At 34.9% G+C, this 20,486-nt stretch overlaps 1 protein-coding gene across 11 annotated transcripts in view; it reads right to left on the bottom strand.

Moving 5' to 3' along the window:
* Window positions 1-20,486, bottom strand: part of PAM (peptidylglycine alpha-amidating monooxygenase) — a 152,086-nt gene that overhangs the window by 60,342 nt on the left and 71,258 nt on the right. For all 11 annotated transcript variants that reach the window (XM_065874294.1, XM_065874292.1, XM_065874293.1 and 8 more), the window contains exons 7-11: window positions 4,982-5,030; window positions 3,564-3,631; window positions 2,409-2,489; window positions 2,058-2,134; window positions 1,636-1,739 (exon numbers count right to left, since the gene is read on the bottom strand). In XM_065874294.1, the coding sequence (XP_065730366.1) occupies window positions 1,636-1,739; window positions 2,058-2,134; window positions 2,409-2,489; window positions 3,564-3,631; window positions 4,982-5,030 (379 nt within the window). The remainder of the gene's footprint in view (window positions 1-1,635; window positions 1,740-2,057; window positions 2,135-2,408; window positions 2,490-3,563; window positions 3,632-4,981; window positions 5,031-20,486) is intronic.

Genomic DNA, 20,486 nt, shown 5'->3' with positions numbered 1-20,486 from the left:
CATTTACAAAGTGGCATTTTCTTTAGTCCACATGAGAGTTACAAAAAGATAGATTGGTATAGTCATTTTAGGGTATTATTTTAAAGCAAAATGCACATTTTAAAAAAAAACTACAATTATTCTGGACTCATGAAACCGAAAGAGGCCCCTAGAGATCACTTTGGCCTCTCATCCTGGTACTATAACAAGTCATTAATTTCTATGGCTGATAACTGCCTCACAGAGGATACTCAAAGGATAGAATCTGGCCAAAGTTACAAGCCCTCCAAAACTGTACAGGAACCTCTAAGCAAAACTATTCTACTTATTCCACACTTAAACTTGTAAGCTAGTACAAAGAATGTGTTGAAAGGGTTTTTTTTAATCCTTTGTTTATCTATTTCAAAGGTTAATAAAATAACCAATGGCGTTTAAGTTAAGTTCCAGACGCTCTACACTTCATGTATTTAAAGATTGTTAATAAGTGAATTATTAGACTTTTCAAATCTAATTATGTCTACTTTGTCAGTCCTTTTGTTACCATTTTATGTAACTCAATAATTTTATTGCTTTACTCAAGTCTCCTTCCCAAATTTATCAGAGTCATCCAAAAGCAAAGCTGTTAAAAACTTCTTATTTAATATAACTTGATGACTTTTTTCTATATGTTTTATCTTTAGCCTTAAAAGTGATGCTTATTAATACAAAACCCTTTTAGACTGACATAAAAAAGTCCTATTCCACCATCTCAAATGCTTTTTTTTTCTTTTACCTGCATCAGTACCTTTTCTGTTTCCCCTGACAACCAATAGCTAGTGTTTTCATCGTAAGAATCATCTTCTGTGCATCTAATGCATATTTTCAGATGCCTATTCTCTGTAACTTCTCTTTGATCAAAAGATAAATGGTTTAAAGCTCCATCTTCTAGGTGGCATCATAAATATTTTATAACCTAGTTTAATATGGAAAGGAGGCTCCTTGGTTCTTTTCTAACAGAAAGAAATGATAAGAGACTTTATCTTTCATTTTTAATTTAGGCAAACCTTTTTTGAAACAATTCATAGTGTTTTGAAAAATTTACTTGGTGTTATAAAGTATACTTATTTCAAAGCAGCTCAGTATTTTGAAAATTATTTTAAAATTCAACATTCTCTTATGGAAAAGGTACTGCATAGTATTATTCTCATTTGGTTTCTTATCTGGAAAACAATGAATACACAAAAGTTTTAACAGGTAGAAAAAAATCAATGGTTCTGAATAATTAAGGGCCACCACTACATGCAAAACCTATATAATCACCTAAAGTTGAACACAGGGCAAAAGGACACTTGAGAAAAAAAAATTATAATCATTATATTTTTCTTTATTAAGATGTACAGGAAGTAATACACACTCTTGTGGCAACTATAATATGTAGAGGTGTGATCCTGAAGGTCTTGAATAAGCAGGAAGAAAGGAAGCATGAAAAAGTAAGCACATGTTCTGGAGTTTATCTAAATCAATCAGTTCTAAAATCATAAAATGCTATAGTTTGTTGTAATTGTTCATAATAGAGAAAAATGTGCCTGCCATTCATTCACAAAGATAACTGTCACCTATACTCATGCCTTGTCCTAATGAAAATCATTTTAAATAGTGGAATTTGTGAAATCATACCCAATGTGTGTGGCTTCTGTCCTTCCTTCACCAGTGAATACACATCTTGCAGCCAGTATGTCACCGAAACTAACATCTACTGGGTGTTCTACAGGGTAGAAAGCCTGCAAAGAAGACAAATACAATGATTCATTAAAATTCTCAATAAAACCCAGAACCACATGCCTTAATAACGTGAGGCTTGGGGCACCCTGGGTAGAGAGGATGAACACACACTTCACCACCCTGCTTAGAAATATTAAGAGAACTGATAAGGAAACCATCAAGTTGGAAAAGAGGTTATACACAACTTAGATATACAGTAAAGGTAGATTTAGAGATGTTTAGATCCTAGAGAAACTCACAAGGGCTCTATGAGGGTTTTTAAAATTACTATCTGATTAATATTTTTTTCTCTCAAAATTGTACTAGATTCTACACACCTGTGGCAGCTGGGGGCTTTGGTGTCCAATCAGTGTCCACTGTCCATTTCTTACTCTGTATCCACTTACTACCTTACCTGTAATGAACACAAATTATAATTATATAAGGTATTAGAAAAATAAAAGGCATTATTTTTCTTATTTCAAAATAAAATATGAATATTTTCAGAACTCCAAATGCTAGGCATTTTCATGAAAACAATATGATCAAAAAACATGCAGAATTTTAAGGTATTGCACAAAATCTCTTTCACTGAAACAGATTTAAGGTCAAATATAATTTACATTTTACATTTATAGCATTAGCAAGGACAGTGGTATATCATCTAATATGTAGTTTAAAGTTCTTACCTAAATGGTGAGTGTGAACTCTGTAGGCAAAGACATGCATTGGATACTTTTTATAATGGCATGAAATATCAGAATTCACCACTGTTAGAAATGAAAACACAGAAAAAAGTCACTATTCAACTGGAAAATAACATTATTCTTGACTAAAAGTATGTATAGAGTATTCACAAGTAGCTAAGCATGGGGGTTTTGAGTAAACATACACTCAGCAGATATTAAGCACTTATTATGTGCCAGCTACTTTACTAAGATGAGTTAAGAACCCCTTACCTTCATATTTTATTTCACTCATAAACAAAATGACTAGGCCAAATCAACAGTGAAAACATAGGCTTAATTTGATATCTTTATCACGAAATTTACACAGTTGAAAAAGCTTAAACATTTGTTTTTATTTTTAGAACAGAAGGATTTTTGAAAAATTGATTACAGATACCTAAGACAACAAGATTGACAGTTCCTGTTGAGAAGGAAACATTTCATATACTTCTCCTTCCTTGCAGACTAACACATAGTAGCTATTCAATAAACGTCTTTTAAAATAAGCCAATGAAAAGTAATGAGATCATACTTGTCATTAACTTTAAAAGATTCCCAGTAAGAACAAACAAACAATATTTAATATGACACTTTCACCAAAGGATAAGATATACTGATGAATAATATTATATTTATTCCAATAGCTTTTTGTAAGTTTAGGAGAAATCAGCTATTATTATCCCCATTTTACAAATGGAGAAATAAGCCCAGTAAATCTGTGTTCAAAGACTTGAGTTGCACCTGGATTTGCTGGCTTTTGATTCTGAATCTGATATTCTCTGCAGTAGTTTATGCCACAGTATGATATGAAATTTGTTTCTGGCATCAGAAGAATGGATGATTGATTTGTAAAATACTCAAGAATTATTCTTTAATTTGTATAACCCTCTACTTACCCATGGGCCTCAATTCTTAGCATAAAAACTGGAAAATAATAAACTACTGGCTTGGAATAATACAAAAACCTATTTTAACTCCAAGGATAATAAAGAACTGGTGTATTTTTCAGGGACTCAAAAATATTGGTCATTTCAAGTGTTTTGAAAAATATACTGTAAATCCATTCTTAAAGATTAGGTAATGAGGTAACGGTAATTCTGAAAGATCATTACTCACCTTTCTCTCCTGCTGGTATAACAGTGTCAACAGACATCATAAGGTACATGCCAGCAATTAAAGGCTGTCTGAAGAAAACAGTAATATTTATCTCAACTATTTGCAAAGTCAAAACTATTGCCTTGGAAAAATAAGGTATACTTCAATACATTGGTCTGTAAAATATGATTCATGTGAAAATTAAAATAATATGGTAAAAGAGGTAGAATATATATTTTTTTCTGGAGAAAACTCTACTTTCTTGGGCAAATAATACACATTTTTGTGGCACAGTAAATGTGGAAGGCAGTCTCTTAGTAGCTCCTGTGATGGTTAATTGTATATGTCAAGTTGGCTAGGCTGCAGTGCCCAGTTGTTTGGTCAAGCACTAATTCAGATGTTGCTGTGAAGGTATTTTTTAAGAAGTAGTTGATATTTAAAACACTGACTTTGGGTAAAGCAGATTATGGTCCACAACGTGGGTGGGTCTCTTAAGGGAAAAGACTGAGGTCCCGGGAAGAGGAAGAAATTCTGCCTCCAGACTGTCTTTGGACCCAAGATTGCAATATTGATTCCTGCCAGGATTTCCCACCTGCCAGCCTGCCTTGAATATTTCAGACTTGCCAGATCGGACAATTGTGTGGGTCTATTCCTTAAAGTAAATCTCAATTTCTCTTTCTCTTTCATTCTCTCTCTCTCATACATTCTGTTAGTTCAGTTTCTCTGGAGAACCCTGATCTATACAGCTCCCAAAGACCCACAGCTCTGACATTCGTGCCCTTGTCCAATCTTCTTCCCTTGATGTGGGCTGGACCTAGTAACCAGACCCAGTACTTTGTTATTTCTAACAAACAGAATATAGCAAAAATGACTTCTTTTTTTTCTCCGCTGGGTTCAGAGTATGAAGATTTGTTGTTAACTATTTTCTTCACCTATCAGGCTTATATATTATATTCAGTAACTTCTGAAATGAGGATACAAAATGACTCTCTGGCTTCCATCCTGCTCACCCTCTTGCTTTCTCCCTTGCTAGCTGTGATGGACACCAGCTGCCATGCTGTGAGCTGCCCTGTTTAGAGCCTACACGGGGAGGAAAGGAGGGAGTCCTCCAGCCCACAGCCAGCAAGGAATTGAATCCCGTCAATAGCCACATGAGAGATCTTGGAAGCGAATCCTCCTCGGTCAAGTCTCCAGATGGCTGAAACCGTGGCCGAGACTTTGACTGCAGCCTTTGTGCGAGACTGCCAGCCCTAGCACCTAGCTAAGCTGTGCCCAAATTCCTGAGCCACAGGAAAAGGAGACAATATTCGTTGTTTTAAGCCACTACGTTTAGAATAATTTGTTATACAGCAATAGGTAACTAGCACAGTGGATTTCCCACTTTTAAGCTCTTGAAGGTCTTAAAGTTGTCACTCAGCTAGGATAACAGTAGTACTTACGGCAGGCGTGTAAGGTGTAAGGAAACACCAGAGCAGTCTTTGTGATTATCTGAAAACACACACACAAAATACACATCTTAAATATAAAAATGTGAAAAATGGATTTCAAACTAAAAACGTTAACTAATCACAACCCAATACTACATAAAAAACCCTACATACTTCATTTGTATGGTGTTTTATAGTTTACAGAGTACTTTCATATTCATAAAATCCATTTATTTCCAATGTATCCCAGAGCAACAACAAACCTATCATTTCAAGCAGTCTGTAGCTTTTTTTCTTGACTCATCAAACTGACTAGTTATCTGCTTTCCTGCAGATACACTAAATACTAGTCATAAGCTCACAGAAGAAAGCTGTGGCTTCTCTCTATGCATTATCTGTATTGTTGAAACATCCAGAAAAGTTTGTAAACTGAATGGTTTGTTCCATGGGGCTCCAAACAACTAGCTTTTCTACTTTTCAAAAACTGAAGTAGTCCATAATTTGGGCTTTCAAGATATAACCATTTTTTAGAGTCTGTAATGTCTCAAATTGATGTATAGGGATCATCTTATTTGGTTTCTACGCCTTGTTCATTCCGACCTTCTAAACAGGAACCTGATGTGCATTCTTTTTACACCCTAACATCAGTTGAGAGCTGCTAAGTATCTGCATCTTTGCCAAGGACACTTCAGAGACCTCTTACAAATCTTCTCTCTTCTTTCTTCGTCTTCTCCAAATAGAAAGAAGGTAAAAATTTTAATTACTCATCCAAATTCTGATCTTTTGAAGTTGCTGATCTCTAACCACAGAGACCATGAAGAGTAACTCAGACTTACTCATTCCTTCCATTTCTGTATATGTTAAATCCTTTCTATTTCACATTTTATTCTAGCAATTATAAAACTCTGTATCTCAACTTTAAGAGTTGATTTTAATGTAACTATTGTGTATGTGTGTGCAAAATTGATAGACTTATATGAGAAATTAAGAGGTGAAATATACTGGACTTCCTTGGTGGCGCAGTTGTTAAGAATCTGCCTGCCAATGCAGAGGACACGGGTTCGAGCCCTGGTCCGGGAAGATCCCACATGCCACGGAGCAACTAAGCTGGTGTGCCACAACTACTGAGCCTGTGCTCTAGAGCCCATGAGCCACAACTACTGAAGCTTGCTTGCCTAGAGCCCATGCTCCTCAACAAGAGAAGCTACTGCAATGAGAAGCCCACGCACTGCAACGAAGAGTAGCTCTGCTCGCCACAACTAGAGAAAGCCTGCATGCAGCAACGAAGACCCAACACAGCCAAAAATAAATAAGTAAATGAATTAATTATTTAAAAAGTGAAGTATACTAATAACAGCACATGCAATAATTCAAGAAAATTTTTTCGTTTCATCTGTAATTCTCATGAGAAAAGCAAACGTAGCTTCACATAAAAATACATAATAACAGGTAACTAACAAAATATGCATTTTTATTTACCATAGATAAAGTTTAGAAAGAAAATATAACAAATCATGTTTAATACTTTGGTAATAAAACACAAAGGAAATGTCTCTGTATAGTATTAAGCTTGATCTTAAAAACAACACAGAAATAAATTCAATGATAAATATTTTATATTTAATCAGTTGGATTTATTTTTGTCATTTTACAAAGGGACTTTATCCAATCTCCTAAATCAATTTCAGTGAGATTTTATTTTCATAATAATTTCACTGTTCTTTTTTTTTAAATTTCAATTGAGTTTTAAATAGATGAGGAGAAAATAATAGCAAAAAGAATAAATTACAGGTTTATCTTAATTTTTGCCTATGCTTTTAAATATAGAAAGGATAACAGTATTTTTTAAATTAATTAAAAAAATTTTTATTTTTTGAGAACCAAGTTTTCCTAAATGTACTGATTGAGATTTAGTAAATATGCCTAGTCTGTACTACTTGCAAAATGATTAGCCATAGAATTTACCCAGAATTACCTAAATATCTCCACTGATCAAAAGAGAAGAGTGGATAGGACTTCCCTGGTGGCGCAGTGGATAAGAATCCGCCTGTCAATGCAGGGAACTAGGGTTCGAGCCCTGGTCCGGGAAGATCTCACATGCCATGGAGCAACTAAGCCTGTGTGCCACAACTACTGAGCCTGCACTTTAGAGCCCGCAAGCCACAACTACTGAAGCCCGTGCGCCACAACTATTGAAGCCTGCACGCATAGAGCCCGTGCTCCGCAACGAGAAGCCACCTCCAAGGAGAAGCCCGCACACCACAACGAAGAGTAGCCCCCACTTGCCACAACTAGAGAAAGCCCGTGCGCAGCAACGAAGACCCAATGCAGCCAAAAATAAATTAAATAAAATAAAATGAGAATAGTGGAAAGTATACCATTAATTCATACCAAACGAATTCTAAACTCCAGACTCACCTAATTAGCTTGGTTGTTTTCAGAAAACATTTCTCCTGTATATAAACAATGTCATATCTATCTTCTAAGGCTATTTTGAGAAATGGTACTCATCCATTCATTCAGTTAATATTCACTGATAAATTGCTATACTCAGGCGCTGTTCTACACAATGGGGATTCAGTGAAAAACAGTACGTTCAAAATTCCTGCTCTCATGGTGCTTATGCTCTAACGGAAGTGGAGGAGATAGGGAAATAGGGTGGGTGGGACAGGGAAAAACAAAACACCAAATACATAAACATGATAATGTCACACAGTGAACTCAACAGGATAATATGACACTGGGTAGCTTTTTTATTTACTGTGGCCCAGGAAGGATATGGTGGTTAAGAGGCTGGAGACTGTCCGGGCCATGCAGAGTGTGTTAAGAGCCTGGGTTTTATTTTCTGTCTGCAAAGAAGCCACTGGAAGATTTTAAGCAATGCAGGACAGGATCATATAAGGTGTCCACCTAGCACATTACCTAGCACTTACAGATTACTCACTAATTACTTAATGTCAGATTTTGTAATTTTTTATTTTAATTAACAATATCAAGTGAGAGCTTGTTTTCTCCCTACCATGTCCATCCAAGCAAAAAGTTCTATGTACAATGAGAACTGTCTCTTGGTTTTACATTATATCCTTGTGTTGAAAGAATCAAGTTCATCACATTTTGATATCCAACTTGGCTGATTTTATTTACCATGACTTAAGAAAAAAGTAAATGGGAAAAATAAATAAGTTAACACATTTCAGGAACTATTAAATAAGTTTATTATTAAAGCTGAAATGTGTCACCAAATTAAGAGTAGCAGGAGTGTTACTAATAGTAACATGCCAGCTATTGCCAGTAACAAGGCATCTTCCTGTTAATGTTCTTCATTAGAACTGTCTAAATTGAGTAGATTTTTAGTCAAAGAAAAGCATGAAAATAAGTCAAAAACAAATTTTAATTTGAAGACATTTTCTAAGCACACATCAAAGTTTTCTCTAAATTAAATAATAGCAAATAGCCAATTAAATAATTTCTATATAATTGTTGTCTGTTTGCTTCCCTGTAGAGATTAAAAAGTGAGCCACAGTCTCACCACTCCAGTGCAAAGACAAAGTACCAGGTTTTCTTTTGATCCCACATGTTTATCAACTACATGCCATATTCTGTAAGAAAGTCAAGGGTATCACACAATAATAACAAATCAGCTAAAAACTCAAGTAGTAATATGAGATGTTCAACACATTCTGGAGAAAAATATACTGAACTTCTGACTTAATGTATTATAACATAATGACTTTGGGGAAAACTGAATTTTAGAGACTCTAAGTTTTGTCTTAGAGAATGTAAATCTTATATGGGTAGAGGGCTGGTGAATATACACAGATCCAAAGTGAAAATCTTACCTGTTTTACAAAAAACTCCAGAAATCAAAATATACAGAAGGAAAATTAGTGAAGAAATACACTTAAGAGCCACCCTAAATAGAGTTGTTTACATCAAATTTATCTTGTCAATCTGATCCACTGAGTCAGCAAAAAATGAGGCATTCTAAAAACTGCTGTGTGTATGTGTGCCTGTGTGTATGAGTGTGTAGATACTATGCTTTACACTTTAGATAATCATCATTATTTATCCATGGGGTAATAGAATTACACTACTAACTGTGTGACCTGAGGAAATTCTGTTACTTAGTAATGGATAAACATTTTTTTTTTTTTTTGTGGTACGCAGGCCTCTCACTGTTGTGGCCTCTCCCATTGCGGAGCACAGGCTCTGGACGCACAGGCTCAGTGGCCATGGCTCACGGGCCCAGCCACTCCGCAGCATGTGGGATCTTCCTGGATTGGGGCGCGAACCCACGTCCCCTGCATTGGCAGGTGGACTCTCAACCACTGTGCCACCAGGGAAGCCCATGGATAAACATTTTAACAATGATACTTTAGTTGAGAAAAATTCTAGCAGTTATCACAAAGTAAAGAAAATACTTATAAAGCATATTCATATACATTTTAGACATCATTTCAGTCAATTGCTATTTCATAGAGTCATTATTTCAAAATCAAATTTTATTATTGTAAATCATTGTGATTTCTTCTAGTTCGACTTTCTACAGTTTGACCTAAAGAGCCCATGTGTTTGTATATATACACAGTGAGAAGTCCCAGCAGGAGCAACTTGAACTCCCTCAAACAAGGCTGTCTCGAAGTCTGGAGGGCTCTCGGACCACAGCTATTCCTATAGCAAGTGGCAGCTTTGGAGAGAAGCATATTTCAGCCAAGTGTTTGGTGTGAAGATTATGACCCTTTAACTCCAACATGATCTTTACCACAGTGATGCATTATTATTTCCATAACCTCCACACTGATCTTCCTTCTGGTGAACTCAGAAACTTCAGCTAGTTTTGCATATTTTACTGATGATTTCCCAGTGTGCTCTGACTTGCTTGCCCTTCTATTGTAACACAGTGCTTCAGCCACAAGATATGAAGCCTCATAAGAATTAATTCATTTCAATTCACTAGGCTATAAATGAAATCTGTCTCTTAAAATGGATGAGACTTTAAAGGTTTATTACCATAAAGAAACACATCAGTGCTTCTGCTAATATTTTACCACATAAGATGAAAAACGAAATCAGAACTGAGATAGTTAAGAAACATAGAGAAAATGAACTCAGAGTATCAAAATCATATGCTGGCTGAAAAAGCTAGTCAAAAAGACTAATTCTGTGACTAGAATAAAAGTAAACAAAAGAGAGGAGAGGAAATAGATGGGAAAATTAATGCAGAGCCGAAGAACCAGAGAAGTGGAATCCCACAGCTTAAATAAAGATCGGACAGCAATGAGTGAAATAACTAAAATGGCCTGAAATCACAGGATTGAATTTGTCCTAATGAAAGGCAGAACAGGAAATGAGGACTATTCCCTGATTTATATTTCAGCATAAATATTGTACATTTACAACATACAATATGTAAGATTTGTTGGGTGGAAAGTTTGGAATTAATTTTTACATTTTCATCACACACAGTTATTTGACCATACTGCTTTACAAGATCATGACCAGTTTCAACTAGGTGCTCAATGAGTTCCTTTGTTTAAAACGAGCAGGATCTAGAAAGTTATCTATTTAATACTTGGTAGATTAGTACTCGTGATCAATATTGATACCACTAAGAAACTCCAGTCTATAAATGAGACAATCTATAATATGTAAAGAATGTAGCACTCTATTTGGAGCATAGAAAAAATCCAATAAATATTAGTTCTTCTTCTTCTTATTGGTAGATTCCAAAAAATTTCAGCACATGAATATTTTACTTTTAAGAAATATATTTTCATAGTTATAGGTCAGGAATTTCTTTAACTGAAGAAACTAAAGCACATCAAATTTTTCCAACTTATCAACAGGAATAGAAAAAAGGGGGAAAACATGGGAATATTAAATGAGTAAGGAGACAGTTAAAAAAGGAATTAGAATTGAAATGGTATGTTAAAGATATTGCACAAAATAGATATTTTCAAAATGTAAATAGAAATGCTGATTCAGAAAGGTATGACCTAGGGAGATACAGAAGAGAGTCATCAGTGATATAGTGAAATTGTAGTAAGACATAAACATCACGGTCTGGCTAAAATGAAATTCTTGGATTAGGGACAGTAGGATCTCAAAGAAGTTGATAATACATTGTTTCAAAGGCCTTCCATGACTTTTAGCAATAAAGGTCCCCTTGACCAGACTCAAGACAACCTGCTTCTTTCTGAGTTCTGGGCCAGAAGAAGTTAGTTCAACAGGATTCTGTGTTTGTAGAAAAAAGAGTGAGGCAATTTTTATATTGATACTGAAATTGTTTTTTTAATCTATGTTTATTCATTTATCCTGTACAGCTATCATTATGCAAAAATTCTGACAGCTCTTCTTTCCAGGTATCTTTATTTTAGTCTTCTGCTTCAAAAACAGATTGTTCTTTCACTGTACTGGGCTATAGGTGCACTCTCTCTCCAAGGTATACTGGTGAATACTTGACTTTTAGCTATTAATGTTCTGTGTTTACAGAGGATTGAACCCACTGTTAAAGGGATCTTTCATGATTGCTGTTCTCTTTCAGTGAGAAATACTTTTAGCCTGATTGATTTCAAGATATGATGATGAAACTCCATTCACCAGATAGGTATCAGATGACACTGGGAGGTATATTTCATTTTATGTCATTACCGTCCAGTATAATGTCATATGTATGTACTAGAAGCTTTTGTAATGGTAAAGATATTAACAGTGAAAACATTAAGAGAATCATTTTTAAAAAGAAATGTAAAATCAAGTCTAATAATGCCTTAGAAGCATATCATGGCATAGGAGGGTACTGCAATACTGTTGGTTGAGTGGTAAGACTTCCGAAGAGTAGTCTGATGATGAAAGAAACAAGTATTTACAGACACTGGATGAAACTTGAAAATAGCACTCAACCCAAATCTAATCTTGAGTAAGATGAAAACTGGATGACCGCTCGCTCCACTAGGGTCTCAGTTTCTCTTTTTCGAGAAATTGCTCTCCTCTGCTTAGGCAGAGATGTATAACCACAGCAAGGTATTTTATCAAATATATAGACTCATAGAATTTCAGAATTGGAAGGGACCCTGGAGATGAAGGAGTTCAAATCTTGCACTTTATAGACAGGGGAAAAGAGGCTACCGAGACTGGGTGTTGGCCAAAGCAATTCAGCTCACTGATGACACACCTGGGTATCAAAACTAATTCTCGAATGTTAGTATTTAGTAAACATTATTTACGTAAAAAAAAGAGTTCTATTTCTTAGAGACTTCCAAAGCATTTTATCTATGAAATGTCCTGAAGTTAAAATAAAGGAATTAAGCAAGAATTGATAAGTAACCAGTGGTACTTAAGGATATCCACTTAAGTAGGAAGTACATTTCTCTTAATGGGAGGTGAATGCATGGGATATGAGGTTATCCATTCCATACTATTTAGCTTGCTTTTCTAATAATAGCTTTTAGTTCCTGCCTAGATTCATAGCTAAGTAGTAAAGTAAGTATGTAGAATAATGCATGATAATAACCTATTACATCTTAGGTCCTTAGAAGTCTGTTGATCTCTCCTAATCTTTCCCTCAAGAGATACACTTCATGAGCTCATCTTGTCCAGGTTGTTTCCTGCTTCAATTAAAAAAAACAGGTTAATCATCAATCCTGAGGGAACCAATGTGTTGTTATACACTACATCCCACTAACTGGAAAAGTCCTTCAGAAAGACAGTTGTAGAGTGGATTTTAATTCACTGCACTCTCCTCAGAAGATAAAGATAAAGGATAAAGCACACCCATTATCTACTATCTCACCCACAGTTTTAGATGATGGACCCTTTCCTTATGGAAGTACTGAAAAAGCATGCCTGGAACCATTGCCAAGTATTATGAAAAACAAAGAAGTAACATCTTTAATAATAAAAATGTATTTTAGGAAATTTGTGAGCAAACAGTAAACTGTATCATACCTTTCCACCCTCTCAGAGTGTTCTGACATAATTTAAAGACCATCTTCTTGACTTTCTGCCTATCTTGAATTAACAGACAAGAATGAATCAAGGGTATAATACACACCAATATTTTTTCAATAATATATGTACACAGATTTTGTAATAACTATTTGACTGTTAAGCTGGTTTGATCTTTACCTTATGGTTCTTTGTTCTCAATTAATAACATTAAATTGATGGGACAGATCAATTGATGGGACTTTGCTGAGATTAAATCATGGCTCCCAAGGTGACGAAGAATAGGAGATTACTTGGGGATTCATTTCTATAGTCAGGAAAAATTTCATAGAGTCAAAATTACTTGGAAAATCCCATAGGAGAGTGGAGAGTGAGGTCTCTTAATAGATCGGACACAGCCAGTTTTCTTGGCACTGGAGCAATTGTTGTCAGTTTTGTCAGTTGGGCCATGTTGATTTTTAAAAATGTTATTTCTATATAGTTGGACTGTGTTGTTATATAAGAAAAGGTTATTTCTGTACATTTGAAACCCTGCAGCAGCAGAGAGATGGACACAAGCACAAGAGGCAAATAGGAAACCGCAGAGGGAATAGCAGATAAGGGTCTCGCGTTCATTCTGGGTACAGGCACACTGAATGAAACCCTGGTTTTAATGAAGGTAAGACACAGCTCCTTTATTGTTTTTTGGTACCACTGGATTATAAATGCAGGTCCTAGAGTCACTTAATAATACTCAGTAAAAAGATGATTCTCCAAATTAACCAGAAATGCATATATTAAAGTGTTTTGTTAGAGTTTCCTCAAAACAAATTCTCAGTCACCAAATTTCTCCTAGAGAAATCACTGAAAACATATTTTCGTATCAGGACTCTCCAGTTACAGATACATTGATATAAAATAGTCTCCACTCAAAAAGCACTAACACCTTAAGCTGTCACGGCAAACGTGTATCTGCCTAGCAAATATAACTGAAATAGGTGCACTGTTAATACATGACACAAACTGCACAGAGGTTTTCCTGGGGGCTGCTGAAAGCTGGCTTAGCAGACAAGCCTTGGTGCTAAATAAACCAGCACTACCAAAAAAAAAAAACTTCAAAAAAGAATTCCTTTTGAAGCTGTCACTGCAGTGAGTTAGCCTCTTTTTGATTTTGTACTCACTGCTGTGGGACTAGAAATTACTAGCTTCCATTTGTCCTGTGGCAAGGAAGAGAAAATGCATTTTATCCATCCTGCAAGAAGACGACTTTCACAAATGATGGCCTGTGCTGTTCCCAAAAGAGATCAAATGGAAGGCAGGCAGGCAGGCTCACCAACGAGCTTTTATAATCGCTCTGTGTGTGGAGAATGTTGCAGTGGTACTAATGTCAGAGCACTTTCCTCTTTCCATCTTTTATGAATGCAAAGAAAAAAATCCATAGTGAAGCTTATGATTTATACTATTTCTTCTCTCAGAATTATGAGCCTGCTCCAGAATCATACTTCCAAGAAAGTAAAATTAAAAGACAAAAACCCATGAATTCTAGGTAAATACAGAATTTTTAAAAACGTGGCACAGAGGTTTTTTTTTTTAAATTATATTAGCACTTTAATATCCATGCTTTTCAAGGTGGAAGTGAAAGGTATTAAACACTTGACATGGTGATTACTTCTTTTTTTAAAAATTTTTCAATTTTATTTTATTTTATACAGCAGGTTCTTATTAGTCATCAATTTTATACACATCAGCGTATACATGTCAATCCCAATCTCCCAATTCATCACACCCCCACCCCCACCTCCCCGCCACTTTCCCCGCTTGGTGTCCATACATTTGTTCTCTACATCTGTGTCTCAATTTCTGCCCTGCAAACCGGTTCATCTGTACCATTTTTCTAGGTTCCACATATATGCATTAATAGAGTTTTTAAATTAATGATTGTTTTTTGAACTTTTCGTTGAACTATATAATATACAGAAAATTGCACAAATCAGAAGTTACAGCCTCAGGAATTTAAAAAAACGAACACACTCCTTTAACCAGCACCCAAATCAAGAAGCAAAAACCCTCCACTTGTGGCCCCTTCCTGAGGCATTAAGTTTTAAATCTTTATTTTGTGTACACAGCATATTTGAACATTTATTTGCCTTTCCGAAGGTGCTGTCTTCTGGCACCTTTAACTAGCTTGTCCACTAGCTTCATGGGCTTTGGTCAGCAATTTTTAAAATATTATATCTGATTACTAAGAGTTATTTTATTATTTCCCCTTTCTCTCAGTGAAAAGTCCTATCAACCACTTTTTCCTTCTGCATCTCAGTTTTTAATATATATTCATTTGTTAATTGAAAGTCTAAATTTTCTTTTGCATTCTCCCAATTATTGTCTGTTCTCCCTACTGAGGGCAGAAGGTAACTGCAAAAGTCTAGGAGCCACAGTAAAGGTACCAGGAGAATAAGTAATGGAATGAAAAGGAACTTTAAGAGTTTTAATCAAAGAAAGTTTTAAATTCAATTTGAAATATAAAGCTAAAAATCATATTTCTCATATAAAATGCTCCATTATGAATTTTTGAATTGTCTGGAGGATATTTTTTATATACATAAAAGGTTTACCTTTCACCCCCTTTGGAATTCTCAACTACTTTGTGCAACAGTGTATTCTTCATCTTTTATTTAACTTAAACCTCTAAGTGCTCATGAATGATAAGCAAAGAGAGGGTAACCTAGTGGCAATAACATCCTGTTTTGTTTTGCAAACAGGAAGTTTATAGTCTGCAAAAGCGGTAATTTAATTGGAATATATGCTTTTTGAAGCTCAACCTAAAATCAGTGGCTGTATTTTCAACCCAATTATCTTCATCAGCTTAAAATACTATATCGTGTACTGATTTTGGTTCTTCAATGAAAAAATAAATTCGAAGTAGCTAATTTACATATAATTATGCATGCATGTAGTCCTCGGTATTAATTAGGAAATATACTTTGAATATTATAGCTCATATATTTGGCTTGGCATTAATTTTCAGTCATTCAATACGTTTACGTTGTAATTGGTATGAGGATTAATAAAGTTAATCTTCATAAAGCACGTGTGAGTTGAGAAGTAGTACGGAAAACGCTGAAACTGCTCAGTGACCCAAATTATCTCTCAAAATTCCCTGAGACCTTAAGCAAATCTTCATAATGTAAGATAAAGGGTTTGTTTAGAAGGGTTTGCAGTTACTGCTCAGATTTTATTCTCCTTTCTGTTATTATAGGTGATAGATACATTACACTTAAGTTGGGGAAACAAGGGTAAGGAATACTTGCAAAGAATTGGAGCTAGAAAAGTGTTGGGTAGGGGAGATATCCGTACAAGAAGACAGTCTCTGGAAAATTTTCAAAGATGGAGAAAAGAAGAATTAATATAGAATGAGAAGAAACAGGGAGCAGGACAAAGGGTTTCCAAATGGGATGAAGAGGAGAGCAATGTTTTGTTGGCAGAAAGAGGGAGGTTAGAAGGGTCTCTTCCAGGCCTAAGGAAGGTTGGATTTTATTTTTCTAACAGTTATTTTATAAATGTCATGAGATGTCATATTTGAATGGTTTTCATCAAATGTCTTTTTGGTCACATATTTAGTTAGGGTATCTCTCTCATTTTACACGTAAGACAGTCAACTAACATAAAAAAAGAATTAATAGAAAATAGGAAATAGAACGTACAAATCCTAGCCTTTCTAATGACTTCCGTCTTTTACCGTACTTCCTAGAACACAGTAAACAAACGTAAACATGCCAAAGCAATGAGGGGATTAGTGAGGGACAGGGTGTGGAAACCAGCCTGAGTATTTGTGGAGTGTGTGAAAAAATGCCTTGGATCTCCTAATTTTGATGTGAACCCATGAGCAAGTAACTTTATTTTTCCTCTTAATTTCTTTTGGTTAAAAAATAAAATATTATCCGCTATTAATTTAAATGAAAGTAATTAGTTAATGATTATGTACCCTGACCAGTTTCAAAAAAAGAGTTAATAATTATGGGTGATTAAAAAATCATGAGCTGCAAAGGGGTAAATGAAGGTAAAGTATAAGGTTGTCTCAAAAACAACTAGAAAATAAAAGCGAAATGTGAGAAACTAAATAGTATTAGGGAAACTTTTTTTCCCTAAAAGACATCACTTAAGCTAAACATTATATTGTTCAATGCTACATTGCTCTAAAAAATACATTTTAAGGAAAAAAGAACATTCTGAATATATTCTTTAAAAAGCAATAATACTGCAGTGCTTTACATATCTTTTCATAACCAAATGAATGAAAATGCAATTCCTGATACTTAATGACCATATTTAGGTATTAAAATAAACAGGTGTCCCATGGAATGAATGAGATGAATAAGGACCATTAGTCTTCCAAACTGAAGATGATTAACAAAATTGAAATGCAGGAAGCTAGAGAATCAGGGAGCTTACACTGGCAAAAGCCAAAAAATATTTCAGGATAATAGCCTTCTTTTGGATCATTTGAGAGGCACTGAATAGTCCTAAAATCATTCCCATGACTCACAACAAGCTGCTTGTGTATAATTAAGGTTAGAGAAGAACATGAAGAACATCCTATTATAATTCTTCTGAAATCAGTGGGATTATCAAGTAACCTGGTGTAGAAATATCCCTACATAAGGGAAGTGGATTCCTTCATACATCAGAATGAAAAGGCATAAATGAGATGAGGTAAGCAACTCCAATCTTTAGTCATATTTATTCTATTGTGCAAGGATAATTTCATTCCTCTTCCTTCCTAGTGGTTCAAAGGATTTTTAGAAGGACTGACTCCATTATTTGTTTTATATAGTTAGGACATGAACTTTGATAAACTACACATTAGAAATTCAACACAAATTAAATTCTTTTAGCTTTTAATACCATTGGACTAGTAGCTATACCACCTCTGGCAAGTCACTTAACCTTTCTGAGTATCGATTTCCATTTCTCTAAAATAGAGGGGCAGGGCTAGATGGTCCCTTCCAGTCACACTGCTCTCCTTCTATCACTCCAAAGACTCAGTCTCTGTGTTAAAAACAAGTGCTTTAAAAATGAATTAGTATATAACACATAAGATGTACGGTTTTTACTATTTTCAGAAGAAAAGGAAATCAAAGTCATGGTTTTGTTTTCAATAATGCCTTTTCAGCCATGTTGCAATCTCTTCCCTTTATCTGAAAAGGCCTAAGAGGCTGTGGAATTTCATGCAGGTTGAATGTTACCTTCTTGCCAACCATATCTCTCTCCGAGTTGGTCTCATGGTCTCTGCCTTTCATTTTCTAGTCCCTGTCACCCCATATATTCCACTTAAAAATCAAAAATGTAAAAAAATGGAAGAATATAACTTATTTTTGTTCATTGCTCAAAAAGGTTTATCTAGATTAAGTGTCAAGAAGGAAGATTTGCATCCCTATATATGAAGAGGAGTGTGTCCAAGAAAGTCATACATGCGTTGTGTCTTCCACCATAATAGTAAAATAGCATTTTAAATCCAAACACCAAATTTTGTGAAAAACTTAAGAATAAATATAAACTCTCCTTCAAATTTCTAAGTGAAATAAAAATGGGCTAGAATAACCAGACAGTAAAGGCATTTTCTTCTTTCAAAGCACCCCTTTTCTTAGGAGGATTGGGATTTAATTATACTTATTTTGATAAATGCAAATTATTCTGCTCATGTCCCAAGCCCCAGGAGATTTCCCTGATACACCTGTAGTACAGGAAAAAAAAAATGTAGAAGTAACTTCCATCCTCTAGGAAACTTTGCTCCTCAGTTGTCAAACTTTAGTTTGCATAAAAATCAACTGGGGAGCTTGTTAAAATTTCAGAATGCTGGGCTCAGTGATGTGCTGGTAACACACAAGCTCTCTGAAAAAATATGCATGCGTGTGTAAATATACATTTATTATAGTTTTACTAATATAAAATATGTGTAGGACACAATTTACAAACAATAATAAAATAAATAATATTCTTTATCATAAATTCCATATAACCAGTTGAATTTCACAGAATTATTTCCTTAATTTTGTTTTTGTTTTTTGATTTTTTTAAAACCAGATAGAAAGTTTACTTCTGATTCACATTAAAGTCCAATCTTATAGGAGTCCAGTGAGGTGGGGCTTGATGATCTTCTAGGGATCCGTCTGTATTTTTGCTTTCTCCCCTAGGATATTGCCCTCTTCTGCAAAGCCAAAGTTGGCTCACCACCACCATATCTAAATGAATGCCCCCTAGAAGTGGAAAGAGCTATGTCCTTAATTTTTCCTTAATTTTTCTCTAGCCAACCTATGGTTATAACTGACGAGTGAGTCGTTTGGACAAGAATGTTTGTTGATATCCTTGTTTATTGAAAAACAAAGATATATGTTGGAACTGCACTTGCTCGTCAACAAAGTGAGCAAAATCTTTGCAGTACTGGATAGTAGTTTTTGAATACTGAAAAAAATATTTCTTCAAAATTTTTGGCTATTCACAGTAATCAGCATTACTAATATTTTTTTCATTGTTTTCTTAAATCTAAACAACCAACAAAATAATTTATGAAGCACTGATTTGTAGCATTTTTCAATTTCGATGGTGTAAATTTTCCCACTACAGTTAATTTCAAGCTACCAATGTGACATTACTGAACACTGGGTTGGAAAGACACACTATTTTATAGTATTTCCACGATACAGATACAATAGACATAAATACCCTCCAGAGCAAAGATAGTAGTAAAGTGTAGTAAAATAGGGAAGGATGACCTTTGAGTATTTATTGCCTTTATTTTTAATCAGGGCTACACTTAACAATCAGCTCACTAACTATCTGAAAATTAGCAATTGGCTCTTACGGGTCAATATGAATCAGCTCTAGTACACCACTGCCTAACCTCTACTTCTTGTGCATTTGATTCAGTAGGTCTGGTTGGAACCAGTAATTTTCATTTTAAAAAGCACTCCAAGAAGATTCTGGCACAAGTAGTCCACAGATCAGATTTTGACTGGACATGGACTACGTACTATAGAGGTAATTCTATTAAGAACTTCCAGCTAATTCTAATCCTTTTAATGAAACAGTAAGAGGAGTTCCTTGGTTTAAGTAAACACTGGGCAAAATGTTTTAACTGTGAAAACATCTAGTGCAGGTAAGGATATGAGGTTTGCTCATTCACTATGGATTGTAAATTGGAAAAACTGTTGCATCAGGTAATTTGGTGGAATCCGTTAAGGTTTCAACACTCCATAACCCCCAAATCCCATTTCTAGAAATCTACCCTGCAGTAGCAATACATGGTTACCTAAAACATTTCTAACGTTAAAGTTCACTGCAGTATTGCTTGTAATAGCAAAAAACTCAGAACTTAAATGTCTTTAATGAGGAACAGGATATATAAATTATAATATATCCACACAACAGAATACTAGGCAGTCATTATAAATAATGAAAGAGCTTTCCATGTGCTGCCTTAGAAATCCCAGAGTACGTTGTTAAATTAAAAACAACAGCAGATGCAGATCTGTGGAGAGTGTGATCTGAATTTTGTCCAAAAAAGAAGTGCAGATATACATACATATCTGTGCTT

This window comes from Phocoena phocoena, chromosome 3 (genome assembly GCF_963924675.1).
Source record: "Phocoena phocoena chromosome 3, mPhoPho1.1, whole genome shotgun sequence".
NCBI lineage: Eukaryota > Metazoa > Chordata > Mammalia > Artiodactyla > Phocoenidae > Phocoena > Phocoena phocoena.
The sequence above is the reverse complement of the archived record's forward strand: the minus strand, read 5'-3'. Positions and strand labels throughout refer to the sequence as shown.